At 40.0% G+C, this 20039-nt stretch overlaps 1 protein-coding gene across 1 annotated transcript in view; it reads left to right on the top strand.

Annotated features, from left to right (window-relative positions):
• LOC105353666 (uncharacterized) overlaps positions 1–18973 on the top strand; it is a 37671-nt gene extending 18698 nt beyond the window's left edge. The window contains exons 2-6 of the mRNA XM_023956999.2: positions 6150–6388; positions 8817–9003; positions 14341–14436; positions 14605–15112; positions 16209–18973. Of these exons, the coding sequence (XP_023812767.1) occupies positions 6150–6388; positions 8817–9003; positions 14341–14436; positions 14605–15112; positions 16209–17164 (1986 nt within the window). The 3' untranslated portion in view covers positions 17165–18973. The remainder of the gene's footprint in view (positions 1–6149; positions 6389–8816; positions 9004–14340; positions 14437–14604; positions 15113–16208) is intronic.
• Positions 18974–20039: the final 1066 nt, after the last annotated feature.

Here is a 20039-nt window from a genome sequence, read left to right as displayed (position 1 = left end):
CTTATCTTGTCTTTAACAATCAGTTCAGCCTTCTGTCTTACTGTTGATGATCTGTAATGTTATTTTTTATTGTAAATGTTTGATGTTATTTGTGTTGTGATTAATCAGTTGATGTTACGCATACCAAAAAATTAAAGGAGGCACAATTTTGATTGTTTTATTTGTTCATCTAATTTTTTTGTGAAGTCAAAGTCACATTTCAACAGAAAAATATAAAGAATATAACAATTATATTTAATTAGATTTTAAGAATATGTGGAAACACTAAATTTTTCCATACTATTTGCACATTATACTTTATTTACATACCAAACATTATTTCACTCTTCAAAACAAAAAAGCCCTTGATAATTTGCTAAAACACAGCAGTTAAGCCAGATCTGATTCACACTGCCCATCAGTTTGAGCGGCACGGGAGAGTCCCTGATGTGAAAGGACTTTATCCTACCGATCACTCTTTCCACCATAATTCTGAGGCGGGTAATGGCTGGGGTTTGTTCCGTTTCCCCATTGCTGAACTGAGCTGGAAGGCTTAAAAGGTGGAATGAAGAGCTTAGATCCAATGTCAGTAAGGAGGTCTTGAATGAGGAACTCTTTGTCCGCCATGACATCGTCTCCTGGCTCCAGCAAGGGAACTTGGCTTCTAAATCATGGATGTAATCCAAAGCCTCATCCAGAGCACCTATGAAGATAAAGAAATTAAAAAACAGTCTTAACATATTTTTGTTACCTTTCAACACAACACAGTTATCATGTTTCAAAAAGTATTTTAAATATTTAATTACAAATACATTTCATTTATTTTTGTTAAGGAAAATACAAAATGACAAAATACTCAAAATTAATTAAATACATGTAATTAAAATAGGGGAGAGCGTGAACATTTTATTATAAACATTCATTTGTTCAGGTAGAAATGCATTTATCCTATAACGGTACACATAGTTGACTAACGTTAACCAAACACATTATGAACAACCTTACCTGCAGTGGGTGTGTCACGTAGTCGTGATCCATCTGTACTGCCTTAGCTTAGCCACCGTGTCGCTATCTTCACAGCATAGCTGCATAGACTGACGTTTGAGGTTCTGTCATACACTCACTCCCTTCTCAAAGGAGCAGTAAAGTTGTTCCAAGGGAATAGGCTCGGGACAACACCACTCTTCAGGCAATCCGGAGCGAAATGCCGGCAGCAGACGATGCTACCTGTATTTACATTAAAACTATACCCTTCGTCTCTTCGGATTGCCTGTATCCATCTGGGTTTCAGGTTTGGATCCACAGGAAAATAATGAAATGAAAGGCCGGGCTGTTTTTGGTTGGAAGACGAACAGCCTGGAACACAACAGAAACTGCAACTCTTCGACTCTGCCATTCTTCATATCTGCCGCTATGCTAACAGGAAGTTGTTTTACACTTCATTGACGTATTTCCGGTCGAAAAATGCGGAAGTGTGAAAAAGGTCTATTGAGGCCTGTCCTGTCTTTGTATCAAATCAAACTTTATTGATCTAGCACTTTTCCTATGAAAGCATAACACAAAGTGCTTTACATTAAAACAAAAGAAAATAAATAATATTAAAACAAACAGAGAAGAGTCCCCTCCCTATACCCCCCCCCCCCCCCCCCCCACACACACACACACACATCCCTTTCACACCTCCCACCCCCTAACTGATGGGGAAAGACAATGAAAAATAGGAAATAGGCTGTGACATGAGCAGGAACTTGGCTTGCATAGTCGGCAGTAAGTCAGACCTGTTCCCAGTGCATGGTGGACTCTGGCAGGGCTGCCCTTTATCCTCCATTGTCGGTTCTGTTTTTTATATCTATGGATAGGATTTCAGGTCGAAGCCAGGGACCAGAGGAGGCCTGTATTGAGACCACATAATTTCATCTGCTTTTTGCAGATGGTGCTATTCTATTGGCTTCATTTAGCCAGCACTCCCACCGTGTGTTGGGATGCTTTGCAGCCAAGTGTGAAGCAGCTGGAATGAGGGTCAGCACTGCCAAGTCTTAGGCCATGGTTCCTGACTGGAAAAAGGTATTTTTTCCCCTATAGGTTAAGTGCTCATGCCTAAGATGGCGTTTTTTAAGCATCTTGGAGTCTTCCTCATGAGCCAAGGAAAATTGAAGCCTGAGATTGAAAAGGCCGATAGGCCTCCACTGTCAAGCAGTGTTAAAGAAAGTAAAGCTTTCAATTTACTGGTTGATCTTTATCCCACAATTCATCTCTGGGTCCTGAGCTCTGGGTCATAACCCAAAGAACAAGTGGCCAAAATGCGCTTCCTCTTGGAGGATGGCGAGGCGGTCCCTTAGAGATATAGGGAGGATCTTGGTCACCTCGGTGGAGCTTTTAGTAGAGCTTCTCCACATGAAGAGAATTCAGCTTGACTACTCAAGCATCGCCACACATCCCTTGGGATTGCCCTGGAGGAGCTGGAGGAAGTGACCAGAGAGGAAAGTCAGGACATCCTTGTTTAGACTGCTGCCCCGGATGAGTGGAAGGAAATGGAATGGAGATGGAAAGATTGATATTATTTTTTGCAGTTTTGTCTGATCAGAGTTAATTTGCCAAGTACTAAAAATATATGTGGATTACTGATTTAACTATGGAATTGTTTAAATTTTGAGCAAAACTGGTTAAGTGGAACTGACTTTGACTAAACTCTGAGAAGACTCAGATTGTGATTACTGCTCCTAATTCAACTAATCAAGTAACACCCTGGTTTCTTTGGCTCTACAGTCCCACTGAGCCTATGAGATGCCAGCATTTTTCCTTTGAGACATATATCCTAAAAAGGGACAATTTAATCTAATGTTGACCTTGATTTCCTTTTTCATTTAAGTAAGTAGAAATCTGAAGGGGAGGTGTATTAGAGCAACACGCTAAGTTTACATAATAATAGCGCATAAACTACGTAATTTTCGACCGACCAAAAATTTTTGAAGCTCAAAACCAAATTCACGTAAAGACTCATTGGCTGAAACCCTCGACGGACATCTGTGCACATCGATGAATGAGTTACATATGTCACCTACGTGTCACAAGAGACTAAAATTTCATCTGTAGAAAAATACTCAAAATGTCTTTCTGTGTGACACAGCTTTTATTCATTTGAAGGCGATAAAAACATGTTAATTGGCTGAAAAATGGCATGCAGTTTGATAATTGGTGGATGATTAATTGGATGATTGAAAAGTTCAAATGAAGGCGGTTTAGGATTCTTGGAGTACAAATTCATTTGTAGATCTCTTTTATTGGAATAGCTCCCTAGCTTCACTTGAACTACTGTAACTCTCTTTACACTATTTTCTGAAAATGTTGAGTGTTCATCTTTTTAACTGGTCCTGACACTGTCTCACTGTTCTAACTCCGTCTCAGACAAAAAACAAATGTCATAGATTGTTTTGTTTAAAACCTTAGTAACTTATCAATGGCTAATCTTTATTGTAGCGAAAACAGAGCAACAGATCTCTCTCTCATTTACTTATCCATCATTCAATGACATTAAAAAGTTAAGCTAGACAAAAATCATGAGTCATTGGAATGTATAAATATCCATACACATATTTTAGAAAAGTAATTGACAGACAAGTAAGCGCAACCAACACCGATAAAAACTCAAGAATGGGTCAAATTTACTTTCTAGTTGTAAAGATGTAGGGTAGGCTGCCCAACCGCAGTCCTCCACATCTATCATACAGCCCGTTGTCTTGTTCTCTGCTATGCTTCTAGTGAATAACTGGATAAGGAGTGTTCTGTCATCAGAATAATGTAAAACCTGAGTCTAGTAGCATACAGGTCAGGAAGAGGTGGAACATGAGTGGTAAATCCCAACAACCCTGATTGAGGAGCACTGATGTAGAGGGCGTCTGCCTGCTGGACCTTTTTAAGTATTTAATGACATGAAGGGCCTTGAAACGTCTATGAGAAGTGAACCTCCTCTCCCTGTCGGAAATAGCATCAACAGTCTCACTTCTTTTGGCATTTTTTGTGAGCTGGCTGTGATTATGTGCTGAGAACGAGGAGTGTCACATTTAGTGAGTTTTGCACTTTTGGACTCAGTGTAAACTGAGTCAAAGCATCACAAACAACAGTGAGAGATAGAAGAGACAGATGAAGAGGGAGAAGCAGAGAAATCAGCCTGAGTTACTGTCAAAATGCAGTAGAGCGCGACACACTTCTCCAGGGTACAGGATATCACTCTTGACTGTTCTGTGTGTGTGTGTTGCTGACTTTGTGTGCATGCTTCTGCATGTTTAGAGCAAATTTCCACATGTATGAACCTTTATGTGCTTATCTGTATTTGTAAGCATGTATGCAGTCAGAAGACAATGGTGGATTCTGGGGTCAAAGGAGACTGAAGCCTGACCTACATGGTTGGTGCTGCGTCTGGAACCTGAATGCATCCCAACTCTCAACAGTATCACACGAGCTACCAGCATTAGGACTCAGTGGACAGAATGACTGGCTGGCCTTCAGGGCGTGAGCTGTCCTTTTGTGTTCTTAGTCGACAGAATGATGAAATGCTCACATTTTTTCACTGCGGATCCCATTTTTCTCTTAAGCTTTTCTGAGGCTGATGACTTTTCATAAAGGGCGTAGGCAAAATGATAAAATTCCTTAGATTAGGGTTTATAAGAATATATTATTATATTAAGAATATATTTATGAACATATAATCTCAATGAGAATTTTTGCAGTTCTATGAAGTAGTCAACAGTTGTGGTTCTCTCAAGAAAATAAAAGGATTGTCTTTACTGTATTGAAATAATCTAGGTAAACAACAGATCACGTCAAAGATTTTCTTATGTAACCCCTTTACTGAGACAACAAGGGACAACCGTGGACAGGAAAACTCCCTCCAAACAAAAGATCAAGTAGAAGTTCTGCGGTGGAGACTGAGAGCTGCATTCTTATTTGTTTCATACATACCCTGCACTGGCATGCTGTAATTGGCTGAAAACACCTGATCCAGGTGATCAGCCTCAAGTAGGGCAATGATGTCTGGAAAACATGTAGACACACCAAAACTTAAGGCCTAGAGCTCCCCACGCCATCTATAGCAGAACAAGGAGTACTAATGAAGAACATTTGTAGTGGCTGGTTGGGGTCTGAAATGGCAGTAAAGGAATGTCTTTTAGAAGACAAAAGGCAAGTGTTGGTTTCTGTAGGGGGCAAAGAACATAAGTGAAGATGGAAAAAAAACTCTAAATCCCTACAATTTCTGTTATGAAATGGAAAAAAGGTACTCATTGCAGCAGAGAAAGACAAGAACCAATTCACTGTCATCTGCTATTGGACAGAAGAGTTAGTTATTACTGCATTGACAGAACTGGAAACAGTCAAATACACAAAATCACAGAAATTCAGTCACGCCTTAGTCCCAACAGCCCTTGGCATGTTGGCTGTCTTCGGGCAAAAAATGGGCAAACCTGTAGGGGACACGCAGGTGGCCCATTCACACGAAAACCGTGAACCCATAGAGAGAAAATGTTCATGCACCATTTTTCTATTGGCAGGACATAGGTTAAGGCAAAATTATTACAACGCAACTATGGTTCTTCTTTTTTCTGAAAGTGGTAGGTACTTTATGTACTGTAAAAAGAGAATCATAATCTGGGTTTGAAAAAGGTTTCAGAGGGTAACAAGATGAAATATTAATTTTTCTTTTTGAAACTAATTTTTTGAAATGTGTTGGAGTGGACCTGACAAAACAAACTGTGTTTTGTGTGTAAAAATGTGTCATTTGGTTCTGAACGCAACTGTACAAATAAAAACTTCTGATCTGCGTCTTCCCTTTTCTCCACTCAGAGATCCACATCCACTTTCAGCTATTAAGCCTGTGAATGGAAACGTTTTCATCCACCAACATTGGTGGATGTTGGTGGACTTTGAACAATCAGACGATTATTACTCTTCTCTGCAGTGGTGCTTTAATGACATAAGTAATTCAGGGCCTTGCTTAACAAAAATGTTTCTTAAAGAGGATCAGTGGTAAGTGTATCAGTCTGACTGCAGACATGTGCAAGTGTTTAACCATGTCTCTCATATCTTTTAATTTGTGCAGATATAACACAAGATATAGGTAATACTTTCTTTTGGTCACCATTATAAAGTATTTATGTCCTCTTCCTTTTTGCCAGGCAAAGGCAAAGGCCCGTGAACCTTCCCGGCATCACCACAGAGAGCAGTTGCACTTTGTTGATGAATATGGCCAGCCAATCACTGTGCAACTGGAGGACCAAAGGGGGCATGCTCACAGAAGGCGACACTCCCGGCGTGCGACTGAATGCAGTACCACAACAGAAAGACAATGGGAAGCCTTGAGAGCAATGGGATTGGTGGAGGGACAGGAAGTTCAAGAAGACAGCTACAGTACAGGGCAAGTGCTGATGGAAGTTCACCCTTGTTATCACAAAACTGTTGATCTTGACCAAGTTTAGGACTGTACTGCATTTTTCAATTAATCAGTTGGTCAATCACTTAATTTAATCAGCAGAGTTATTGTCACATACATTGGCATACTTAGTACCACATGCAGTGAGATGTGTTGTTCAACTGAAAGAACCATCATGATAGCAGCCAACATTCTGGTGCCATCTTCTTAGATAGAGCGAAAGGGGGAGGGGGGTCCATAAGAGGGAGGATAGGAGACAGTGCTGGCAAAAGGGAACACACATCTGTACTCTCCCCTCCGCAGAGGTAAGAAGTGGCTGAGTAGCCAAGATGCAGCATGTGCTGTTCAGAAGAGCCAACGACAGAGCCAAGGCTAAAGCACTCAGCACTGGGGAGACGGATTAGAAAAAAAATTTAAGGCGTCAACAGACCTGCTTTTTTGTCTGCCAGCTTAGTACTTGACTGGTTTGACAGTCCGTTGAGGTGCTTTATAAACAGAATACCGAACAATTTCATTTCAGTTTCCCCTTGATTTGGGAGAGTTGCTTCAAGTGGATATCCCTTTTCCAAAAGTTCAAGCATCAGAAGAGGCAAAGAGCATTCGATCAAATTCTGATAGTCTTTCAGACTAACAACGGTAATAAAAGATCCACACGTGGCTCTGGAGTCTCAGGTAGCAGAAGTTCTGCAAGGTTCTGTCCGGGCAGGAGGGGTCCACTTTTTTCGTTGTTCGAATTCACACACCATCTTCTCAAAACCCTTTTTAGTGTGAGAATGGCACCAGGGTTGGAATAGGAGAAACAGGTTTAAGGGGTAAGGCAGGACAAAAGCCTGGACACAGGAGGAAAAACAAAAAGTATGTGTGGCTCCAGCATATGCAGGAAGAGAAATCTATTAATCAAATAGGAAAATGGATCAAATAAAACAAACATGAAAGTTAAGTCTATTGAAGTTTTAGTTCAAATGGATAAAATCTCAGTTGAGGGCTATTTTTAATAGTGCATCTTAAGTTTCTTTGTAAAAGATACCAATTTTCTCTTGCCCTAAGCTGTTTAGTAGAAAATCAATAGTGAAATGAAGTTTCTTTGTGTGTTTTATTTCTAATTTTTATTAGGACACACTGGTGACTACCAAAAGTTATCAAACTCTGCATGACACAGAAAGATGTTGTTTATATTTGAGTTTGGTGTATCAAAAAGAACCATTTGATGGAGAATAAGGACTCAAGTGCATTTGTGGCACAGCTAGATACTGTTTAGCTAACAAAAGCGTAATCAAATGTAGTTCAACAGAAGAAAGATAAGAGCTTGAATACTTGAGGTTATGACACAAAACCTTTTTTTTATGACACCAGAAAATAACTCAAATTAAGATTGTTTCCTGTGTTGTTTTCTCTTTTTACCCAATTTCTGCTGTGTAACTCATATACAATGTCACAAAAGTGGAAGATGTAGAACTGCAGAACTGTAGTGAATGTACCCAGTTTAAAGCCAGGACAAACAAACCTAAACTTTGCTGTTTCAATAGTAGGTAAAAACAATTTTTATGTTACACACCTTAAGGTGATGGGGGAATTTGGGTAAATATTTGCATCGACTTGTTTACCCCAAGATTGAAATGGAGCTCAACCTGTTTCCATTACAAATCTGTAAACTAAATATAAAACATTTCACCATCAATCCCAAATGTTTTTCTATTTGCTATCATAGCTAAGTGTTCATCGAATACGTTAGAAGGACCAAAGATTTTCCTCCAAAAGAGACAGAAACACGAAAAGAGCCAAGAACTTTGAAGTTTTCAAAAGGAATTGCTATCAGAATAGTTAACGTTTTAGCTCAAATATAGAGTAGATTCTAGCAAAATTGTTATAGGCGTGGGGTTATTTACTGTAGGCTGACTAAACAATTAGAATAGAGGATCAACATTGAGAATGAGTCTCAGGGATCAATGTAAAAGAACAGCTTAGATGTGAAGGTATATAAGAGATGTGTTTGTCTCAGAACAATGTCTGTAATTTGAAGATCTCTGTTAATTAATGTTTTCCATGACCAACTGAACATAGTATGTTACATGGGGGGCCATTGTTTACATCGCAAGGCACCATGATGTAACACTGAATGTCCAAATGTTGTCATAAATATTCATTTTTGGTGGAGTGCTCTGCTGAGGGAGCTGTCAGTGCAGGATGTGCCTTCATTAGCATGCTAATGGAGACTGAAACTATTTTTGGAAAGAAATGTGCATCGTTTTAGAAAGTAGAGTGCTTATCACATTGGTTCCCAGACAAGCAATAAATCTAGAACTTAGATGACTCTAGAAGATGAACCTAGAAGTCTGGATAACAGATGTTCTCGATGCACTAACATCTCTTTAACGCTGCCTCTTTGTGTAACTTGATCTTTTCCACTCAACAGACCTTATTATGGACACATGTCCGTGTCACCTGACCTCTACCCTGCCAGTAATCATATGTTGATGCAACCCGAAGTGTACTCATCTAACGGCTACATGCCCACATCATCAGATGAACGACATCCGTGTAACAGCTACCTGCCCAGTGTCTCATACAGCTTAGACCACCTGGACCGACTTGATTATCAAGTGAGTTGATTTGTAGAGCACTTTTCTACCTGGGTGTCTTTACTTTATGTTGCCCTTTTGTGTTCTGTAGATTTTCTTAAAAGCACTTTGTGTAACTATGTGTGAAAAGTGCTAAATAGAAAAACATTGATTTGATTTTGAAAAGGGATGTGTCAAAAATAACTGCTAATAACTTACAATCAATGTGTCACAAGTTTCTTGGATGAGGTGTACTGCCTAAACGAGAAGCTTCATATCGATGCATTTGAAATACTTAGATACTGTGTACTTGGTAGAGTATAGACTGCTTATAAGGTTGATATTTTCTTATTTTGTCAGTTAATCAGCAATCTATTTCTAAGTTAAATTGCATATGGAGGTAGATTTTCAAGGGTGAAGTTTACATAATAAAACCACCTTCACCTTCTACTCTCCAGTTCACCACTCACACTCTTGTTTAGACTATTTATTAGTTAATAAATCTCTTTTAAAATATATAAAAAGTTCCAGCATCCATCCAATTATTATCAGTGATCATGCATTAGTTTTTTGTAAATATTTTTGGGGAAATATCCACATCCTCTGGTACAAACTGGAGGTTTAATACATCTCTGTTAAAAGACCAAAAAATTATTCATTTCTTCAAATAAGAGTGGGCAACCTTTTTAGAATTTTTACAATACTCCAGACATGTCACCATGTCGTCTTTGGGAAATAGCTAAAGTAGTGATGAGAAGGAAAATAATTTCTTATTGAACAAAGAGAAAGCAGATTTATTAGAATTAGAGCATAAAATCAAAACCCCGGAGGCTGCTTCTGCTGCTTCAGCACAGGAACACATTCTGAAAGATTTGAAAAACTTAAAGCTTCAGTGAAATGACATCATCAATAAACAAACACAATTCCAAATACGAAGACTATGACTTGAAAGATTTGAAAACTCAAATAAATCCGGGACATTTTTAGTTAATCAGCTTAAAGTTAATAAAGAAAAATCAACAATCACATCTATTATAGACTAAACAGGATATGTCACTCATGACCCGGTAGAAATGTATAAGATATTTAAAGATTTACATAAAAACGTATACACATCACAGATCAATCCATCTCTCATTTCTTAATAATGTAAACCTACCCAGACTAAATGAGGATGAATTCACAAACTTAGACTCACCGCTCTCATAGTCTGCACTTCATGAAGCTCTGTTACTTATGCCTAACAGCAAAGCTCCAGACCCTAATGGCTTTCCTGCTGTGTTTTAGAATTTTGGGAAAAGTTGGCACCAACGTTTTATAAAATGGTTATATTTATCAAGGAAAGCTAATCAATGCCACCTAACATGAACTCAGCCAATATAATTATTTTTCTAAAACCAGACAAAGATCCCATAAGTCCTTCAAGCTGTCGTCCCATTTCTTCAATCAATGCATATTTAAAATCAATTTGCAAAATTTGGCACAGAAAATAGAGAAAATCACTCCTCACTTAATTCACCATGATCAAACTGGATTCATCAAAGGCAGAGACTCGGATGACAATGTCCGCAGACTCGTTAACATAATAGACTTTGCCACTATTAAAAACCAGGAAATTACCATACTATCGCTGGATGCTGAAAAAGCATTTGACAGAGTAAACTGGAAGTTTCCCATTGCCCTGCATAAGTTTGGGTTTGGGGAATCATTCAATAATTGGATTAAAATATTATATCACAACCCAAATGCATCAGTCAGAACAGACTTCCGACAGGTTTTTTCTTGGAAGAAGAACCGTCCTCTCTTTTCTGTATATGTATTGAGACTCTAGCAGCAGCAAAAAGACAGCATTTCATTTATTTGTTCCTTTCATGAAAATCATTGATTGTCCAATATGTTTACATGTTTGTCTTACAATATTGAAAATTTTCATGATTGGAAAGGAGCAGATTTGAAGAATACAATTCTCATAATTGTCTGCTCCCTTTTAAAAATTGCATCATATTTACATTTCTCACACCATCACCTGTGTGAGAAAAGTAAATATGATGCAATATTTAAAAGGGAGAATGTTTAAAAGCATGAGAGCATTAAACGAACTAAAACCAAACACAGCCATCATAAACTTAGCCTCTATGCAGATGACATATTACTTTGCAGGAGTTGGACTGCTTCAGGAAAATAAATTATAATACCTTAACCATTGGAGATGTCACCAGCGACTCCTCATGTAGTAAATAGTTGCATAACGATGCTAAACGGCATGGATAAACCACATGGATTATGTGAATTATAAACGATTGAAGTATCAGACCAAAGAATGTCAGCACTGGAGCTAAAGCTCCGGTGTAAAAGGGTTAGTATCTAATTTGTCCATGCACTGCTTAGGTTATGCCTAATTTAAATAATGTCCCATTCACCTAAACTGCATTAGGTTTTCATGCCTCTTTTATTAATTATTGGGGAGATAAGCAGCAGTTTAAAGTTTTCTCCAGCAGATTTAGTAGATTCTTGGTAGAATTAAGAATATTTATGTAATTTAAGTGTCAAACTCTTAGAAAGCTGTTTCCTTTGGATCCCCATGAAGCCTGACAACGTCATGAGGGGTAATTAAAAAACTGTGTTGTGTCGAGCCAAACAGCAACTGGGTTGATGACCTTTAAGATGGCAAACAGTCAGTAAATGTTCAAGGGTTATGTTCAAGGTTAGGTTTTGGAGTTAGGTTTAGGGTTAGGGCTTGGGTTAACCTTCTCGTGCACGGGGCTACCGGACTGGGAGATTATTTGGAACAAGCCGGGGGTGTGCTTTTTTTTTAGCTTTAGGCTCTCGTCTGCTTTATGTAGTGTGGGGTTGTGCCGCCTGGTCCAGTGCTTCCTCTGCATCAAACTGTTGGGAAAAGGAGAGGATTAGGTCAGGAGAAATTACACCTACATTGGGAATTTTACCAATTTGCATAGTTGCACAGGCAGGTAAATGGGTCTTGGTAGGGGAGGTGGATGGATTTGTGCCAAGAGTGGAATAGTTGCCCCTGAGTGTGGCAGCTGTTTAGTGAAGGTAACTGTTAAAGCTGTGGGGCTGTTGAGTGTTAGGCGGTCCCCCTTGGCGGGGATGAGTCCCCAAGTAATCTTCTTAGGTTGAGTAATTGGGTTGAGTGATTGTGCAACTTTGTTGAAGGACTTTCCTGAGGGGGGTTCCCTTTAGATTTAGAGGAGTCCTAAGGGGGCATTTTTGGGCCCCTGGGTTGATGATACGGCAGGGGGTTGGGAGCAGTGGAGTGGACCCCTGGACGGAATTCTGCTAACATCTGGGGAACGAAATGCACAGAAATGCTGCCATTTTAAATTTGGTGTAATGTGTTTCTGCTCTCTGCCCCTCGTCAGAACTCATTATAAGGGAGGCTACTATCCTTATGTTGCTAAGAAAGGGGAGAAACTGAAGAGTTGACCATGGAGTTGTGAGCATATTTGATCCAAGGAATTTGAGTTAACGGTTATATGCTCCTGCATGCCAGGAACATATGGCAAGCAAAGTGGTCTCAAAGACATGGATGGATAACTCTACTTGGTTGTCATTCCAGGACCAGAAATCAATCTTGGAGCCATCCTTCGAGGTGGTCTCAGTTCGTTTCCAATCGGACTGAGCTTCGATTTGCTCTGAGATTCCTCAGTTTGAATACAATCTGTTCCCAGAGCGGAGCAACTGAATCTAATTGGCCACCGTAGTCAACGTAAACAGAGTAGGAATGAACAGATGAGCCATGGACAAATGTAAAGGAATGATTAGCCTGTTATCAAACAGAAGAAATTTTCTAATTGTTTATTTGTTAAACTGTTGATTATAACACGCGGCATGTGCCCAACATGATGGGATGACGATCTCAGTGGGGTTTCTGGCATCTCTTGTTTCTAGTAATCCTCTGCAGATCAGGTGTAAATTCAGTTGTAGCCTCTCTGATCGGTTCCTTTACACGAGTGTTGGTCAGAACGGACCGATGCCTTGATTTCACGTGTTTCAAGGTAATAAACCGGGACTGGCAGACATATTGAGGAGAACGTCGACAGCAGCTTGAGAGCAGCTCTTTTACACACGGGTATTTTTCCGTTCTCCAAAACGTAACAGGGCCTTCTTTCAAAGAGATTTCAGCTCATTTATCTCCAGTTCGCTCGTTGGCTCATCAGTGACAAGCGGGGATCTCAGGCAGTCAGTCTCTGCATTAAAGAATCCATGAGAAAAGTGATCTGCAGTCGTTTCTGCTGCAGGTCCTCAAACCGCAAATTAAAGTTTTCGTCCATTTGCGCAAGCAGCGCCACGTACTGCGCTTTATTCATTTTGATTGCAGCTTTCTGCTGTGAGCTCCACAAAGACGGAAAGTGGGACAGATTGACGTTTTGAATGTGCACTTTGAAAAGCTTCAACTTGTTAAAAAGGAGACAATTTGTGTCAGATCAGGAAGTTTTTAATTTTGTTCTTTTCTGCCATGAACAATTTTACTGCTTCCAAAAGCTCATAATTATAAAAATAGTGACTGGCTGTTCCATTCAGTGAAAAAGCAAGAATCTTCCCGTTCTTCCAGAAACGTCCTGTGTTCATATTTATACTCTGAATTTTGCCATTTTGACCATGAGGGTAACAGTCTGCACGCCGATTCAATGTTTAGTTTTATTTATTTTTGTTTTAGTTTTATTGGCCGTAACCCGTGCAAATGAAAATATGAAGAGACGCAAAGAGCAGAATGCTTATTGGCCGAGAGCTGCATGCGGCTCGAGAGCCAACTGTCCTGCAGCATGAACCGCTGTACCCAAGTAACAAGTAAAAGGTTTTGTTCCCCACGTTCAAAACTGGTAATGGAAATATAAAGTTTTAATAAGTTAACTGTCCTGAGAAGGATTGTGAAGTGCAGCACGTCCATCATTGCCTTGTTGTTTTGACCCGCCCTCGCAGTTCCAATGACTGAAGAGATCTTTAGTTCACGTGGTTTTGTGGCTTTTTTGGCTTGATGCGAGTCTGAATACAGACCAAACGCAAGGTACAGGACTCAATCCTGAACAAATTAAGCGGATTAGATCCAGAAAAAAGGATTTTCCAGTCTGGATACACCCTCAAACTCTTGCTGGTAAATGACCATGCATCACTGCAAGGCTGGTGGGAAACCGAGTGGGCTAATTTATTTGATACAATTGAGTAACAATGCTTTAACAGCTAGTGCATAACTAGTTATTGCATATAAGTTCAATAAAGTTCATAGTGTCTGTATCGATAACTGACATCTTAGGTTCTTCTATTATCGGACACAGTTGTGTTTTTTCACAGACCTTACATGTCCTCCGTCTTCGTCATGTTACTTATTGCATATGTTTTGTGTGACCTTCTTTTTTCAAGGGTCCAGAGATGTTGCCTTACGAGCCTAACTCAGACAGTTGTCTCATTGGCTGCTATGGTGGAGAGGAAATGGAACCTAAGAATTTCCCCCGACAGGTAGTAAACCGCTGACTTAATCAGACTTTTGTTTTCCATCCTTTTAGATTTCAGCCTCAAGTGTTTTTGCAACAATATTCTGCAGCTTAAAATATATTTTTCTTAGATTTGGGATTTTTCTTTTGCACTTTAATTTATTTTTGCAATTTAATTTAATTGTATCTTTAGGCAAACTATCATCCTGCCTGGAGGTCTGATCGTCCCCTAGGATACCTTCCCCTTAGCGAGCTTGACAGTGGCTTGGGATGTGGCCCTGACAGCCCACATCACAGAGTGGCACTCTCCGAAGCCGAGACAGATGCCATGTCATCATTGCCAGGGCACACCCCTTCATCCCAGGGCTCCTCCTCCTCTTCAGAGTCCCTGATTTCCTCAGAGCCCAGTGACTCTGGCTTTCACAGCGTCAGCACCGGGGAACACAGGCGACTGCACAAGATACATGGCAGTCACACTCAACGCCAAGCCCACCTCCTCCGCTCAGGCCATTCCCCTCGAGACCAGAGAGGACGCTGGGATCTGGAGTCCATCCCTGAAACAACCCCAATGATCCACAGCGGAGCACCACGTGCATCTCAATGCTCAGTTGGTAACAGCACAACCACTGTGGTTCACTTTCACAGAGCTGAGAGGAGCCCCACTCTACCACGACACCTGTCACCACCGTCGCCCTCCAGTGGTGAGTCACATCATTTGAAATGTTCATCAATCATTTATTGATTATAAACAATGCAACTTTATATCAAATCCAGAAGTCCAAAATATAACCATTAAACATCGAGTTCAGTTTCGAAAGGTTTTTGAATATTTTATGAAAAATCATTTACAAATTCTAACTGTATTTTAAAATAGTTTACACCAGTGTATCTTGACCCTTGAACTGCGTCCTGGATGTTCCCCTGCTTAAGCACATCTGATTCTGCTCATCATTAAGCTCTGCAGAAGCCTGATAATGGCACTCACAAAAGGCAATTATGTTTGAGCAGGGTAGGTTAAAACATGCAAGACAGTGTTTCCAAGGGATCAGGGTCAGGAAGCAGTGGTTAACAGCAGGGGTGTCAAACTCCAGGCCTTGAAGGCTGACATCCTGCTGGTTTCCTCCTATGAAAGGTTAGTTGGAAAAGATGTAGGACACCACTTTATAAAGTGAAGGCATTAAAGGTGAGAAAAATGGCAATAAAATACCAGGCAGACCTTTCTTAGCAGATTTTTGGGTGATCTCCACAAACTATTGGATGTTTGGTTGTCTTTGTAGTCTTTTTGGAGAGCTTTTGCACAAGTGTTCATAAATTTTGTCACATCCACCAGCTGTTTAAAAAAAAAGATTTATTAAAACTGTACTTTAACATATTTTCTGCCTCTTTCTTTGCCCCAGCCCTCAACATTTTTATCGGTCAGGCAATAATTGTCTTACAGCTGACCCAAGCGTGACTTGGTTGAGGTGTCAAAAAAAAGATGTTAGAAGTCCTCGTTTTACACTGCAAAACCAAAACAAAAACATAATTTTCCAGCTGCTGTGTATGAAATTAACCATCTTGATATTTGCAGAGTTTATTGAAACCTCTATTCAGGTATGGTAAACCAACAAACAGTTGTATACAGCCACCTGCTTGAGACAACGAATGAGATGGGCAAAAAAAGCATGTCTTGAAGTTGTCCTGAAAAATGTACTGTTACAGATTGCTTGGTGTGACTGTGCTCTTCGAAACTATGGCTGGAAGTTGCTCGTCTTCAGATCTTCTTCTTTGGGCTTCACTGTACCTCACTGTCTGCAGGTTGTCGGACTGAGCCTTGCCAGCGTAGGGCGCTGTGGTTGGAACAGCAGCACCAGCTCCAAGGAAGAGGCAGGACAATGGAAGCTCCAGGGAGGAGTCGAACAATAACAGATCTGAGTGAAGCACAGAGACACCGGAGGGCAAGTCACCCCGATATGATCTATTCAAACACTCAGAGAAATGCACAGCAAAACATCTGTGCAGGCACAACTAAAAACACAATGGGCCCCAGGAGCAGGGCCAGTTATCCCAGCAACTTTCATCCCCCAAGTCACCTCAGTATAGACAGAACCAGTATCACCAACTATCAAAACATGTTCAGAAACAGCCGGAGCTCTAGTCGCAGTAGAGAGGAGGATTCTTTGTCCAAGAGTCCTGGATCTGGCTCCAGTGGCATGCCAGAGTGGCGAGGCTCTCAGACTCTTGGAAGTCGCACAGAGAAACCCAAAAGTGTATCTGTTCCTTGTTACAGCACACTTGGAGCCCCTCAACCAGGTCCTCGATCTCCACCCTCTCCCCGCTCTAGACTGTCCAACCAGAAGTCCGTTAGGAACCAACTGCTCAAAGCCAGAGCTTACCGACTGGCTAGAGAACGCAGTGAGGTCACAACAGATGAAGAAGTAAGAGGAGATGGGGCAAGAGAAGGGGACGAGGAGGGGGATGATGGTCGACGAGCGGGACGGTACTGGAGTCGAACAGAGAGAAGGCGCCACTTGGCGCTGTCGCGGCAACACAGAGAGAGAAGGGGGGGGGCAGAGGAACAGGTGGGGATGGGCCTGGGGCCTTTGTCTTCTCAGACGGTACTAGAGCTGAGCCACATGAAGCAGAACCGCCTGAGGAACAGTAAGTTACTTGATGACTGGACAACAGTGGAGGAGCTGCTGACACATGGCACACGAGTGGAGAGTGACAGTCAGCTTTGTCCCAGCCCTCTTTTGTCAGTTACTACTGTCTAATGAGAGCTCAGTCTACTACACCTGCTTTACGGTTTTACATCAGCTCTTTGTGAATGCTCAATGGAAAGAGCTCAACTAAGTATTCATTTATGTGTTTGCAATGCACTTTGCAATAATACCATCAAACAGTATGATTGCAACAGGCAACAGACTTGGTTAGCTTGGCGCTAACCAAGCATGCAACAACTCAGCACAATGTCAGAAATTTAAACTGTGAAGAGGCTCCTGTCCTCTGCCTGGTTATACTGCTGTCATATTAAAGTCTGCATTGACGATGATGGACATGGAGTAGCATAGGTTGCACATCATGATTTTTTGTCGATACTCAGTGTATAGTTATTAATGACTGGAATTGAAAAGGGTAAAAAAATATGTAAAAACAATAGTGAAATGAAGCAGAGCTGAGGAAAATACAGGGAATCTAATGCTACCAAACAAACTGATCAAAGCTGTTATGACCCGTTTCAATCCAACTCAGAAAGTAGACAGTCTACAATACTATCAGGAAAATAAAGGTCCCAAATTGTCTGTTTAAAGCAGAACCCAAAAAAAGGTTGTTATTGTAAATACAACAAACATCTATGGTCTAAAAAGACCAGATTTATCAAAGTTTTGTGTTCCCTGAATGATGATGACACAATCAAAATGGTTCAGGAAGGTCTTGTGAGTCCACTTCAAATTCTTCTGATCAAATCCATAAATATTAGTTATTCCCGTTGCAATGATTATTGGATTTACACAACATTTTTGAGTTTTTAAAAAATCCTTAACAAGCCAGTAACAAGGTCTCCACAAGCCCCCAATGATCCACCGGTGTAATATTTAATTATGTAAAAGCTACTATAGGGAATTTAAGCAAAAGTTAGAGAATAAAAAAAACCATGAAACCAACATATATCCTAGAAATCTAGGATTAAATGACTCAGCAAACAACTTGAATGCAGTAATCCCTGTTCAAATTAGAAAGTGCTGCCGATTTGAAACCATTATGGGGCCCAATATACATAATGTTAGAAAAATATGAACCCAAGCAAGAAATGGAATAAAAGATTTTCATGACCCAATTCATTCTGAACACATTCTGTTTTTCTGTTCTTTTTAGATAATTCCAATTAGTGAAATGAATGTAAGGGGAGCCTTTATAAATGCTGTACACATAACAATGAGCAATCTTTGTGTATTCTTGTTACATAGCATGACACTGGGGAACTGAAAAGAAGAATGACTTACCATCATTGGATGACTTGAAACAAACTACACTTAGTTGGATGGAACATCTACTGTGACCATTTCGGGTCCAAGACGCAGAAAAAAGACAGGGAAAAAAAACTGGAACATCTGTCATAAATTTGGATGACATTACAAATTTATATCTGCAACAATCACATTGATTCATGAATGATAAAGAGAGCAGACACAGAAATAGACTGCAGTGAGGAGTAAAGAACAGGCCTAGTTTGGGTTTGAACACCAAAACCTTCGGGTCTGGAGCAGGATAACTAAAGGTATGGTACAGTTTTACCCAGGCCAGGCTTAATATAAGGTAATTAAAAAAAGGAAAGTTTAAGGTCTAGACTTTAAAGATAGTGTATGCCCCTTAAACTGAACTCCTAAACTAAATTTGAGAATTTGCATGTAAATATGAGGAGTTTGAAACCCAAATTTAAAAGAAAAAAAGAGCTTTATTTATTGATTGATTTGATGCATTGATTGGAGACAATACAACAGGAATTGACACATATACATAAAACTCAGTGCTAAAATAATTAAATGTTTATTTCAAAAATAAATACAAAAAAACAAGAAAAATTAACATAAACATAAAGAAACAATGTAATTACTTATAAATAGAGATTTTTGCAATGATTCATACAATTCACACTTAAGTCACATTATATTAACTTAATATGATTATAAACTAAAGTCAAGTAGAGTTTGAGTTATTGCTTGCAAAGGAGTGGCAGAAAGTGTTACACGACTCGTTTCTCATCATCCCAGGTAAAGTGCAAGTGGTCACATGACCTACACATCCATACTGATGTTTCTTAAAGTAAGCAATGGAAACAAAAAGCAAAGTATTTGTTTTGTAAAGACATTTAAACTAGATTTCCTGTGCAACTTTAGTCAAATCTGGATCTCAGCTGCAGTGACAGACTTTTAGCTGACTAACCAACCTGAGGAATGTGATCGAAGCTACAAATGAAGTCCTAATTGAACAATTCATACTTTTAACCAAAAGCTAGAAAATCTATTACAAGCTGAACCTTGCCACAATTAGAAAGGCTGCTTCACAGGAGACTTTCTGCATGTCAGTATGAGTTGAAGGAGTGAAGATCTGCAGGGATTTCTTCACACTCCAGACCGCCTGTGACTAAATGTCACACAAGTGCTTTTGCCTTGTGGAAAAGTTGTTTACTGCCTTTGCTTCTGTATTTGTTGCAGAAAACTTTAAAGGAGAACTGAACAGAAACAGGAAACTGTTTACTCCGGTCACTCATTGGAGGACTGCTCCACAATCAGAAAACTTTTGTCTCCTCTGAGATGCAGATTCTCCACGGTTCCTCTTTAGTTTGTCTCGGCTTTCTCCTGAGACTTTTTTTTAAAAAATCTTGTCCCAAAGAGATGGAATGTGTAAATACACAGGCATCAGCCTGGAGAGACTCCACCAGCTTGGCTTTTTCACCTTTAGTGGTTTAACTGTCAAGTCTTAAACACTTCAGTGCTGGAAAACTTAAAAAAAACATGTTTTACTCCACACAACCCCAGAGTTTAGCTGAAATCTACCCCATTAGGCTTTAGCATATTTACTGAAAAACTTGAACAAAGGTGATTCATGTGAACAAAACAGCTGACTCAGCAGAGACGGGTTTTGCCC

This window comes from Oryzias latipes, chromosome 7, assembly GCF_053564925.1.
Source record: "Oryzias latipes strain Hd-rR chromosome 7, Olatipes_Hd-rR_3.1".
Classification (NCBI taxonomy): Eukaryota; Metazoa; Chordata; class Actinopteri; order Beloniformes; family Adrianichthyidae; genus Oryzias; species Oryzias latipes.
The sequence above is the reverse complement of the archived record's forward strand: the minus strand, read 5'-3'. Positions and strand labels throughout refer to the sequence as shown.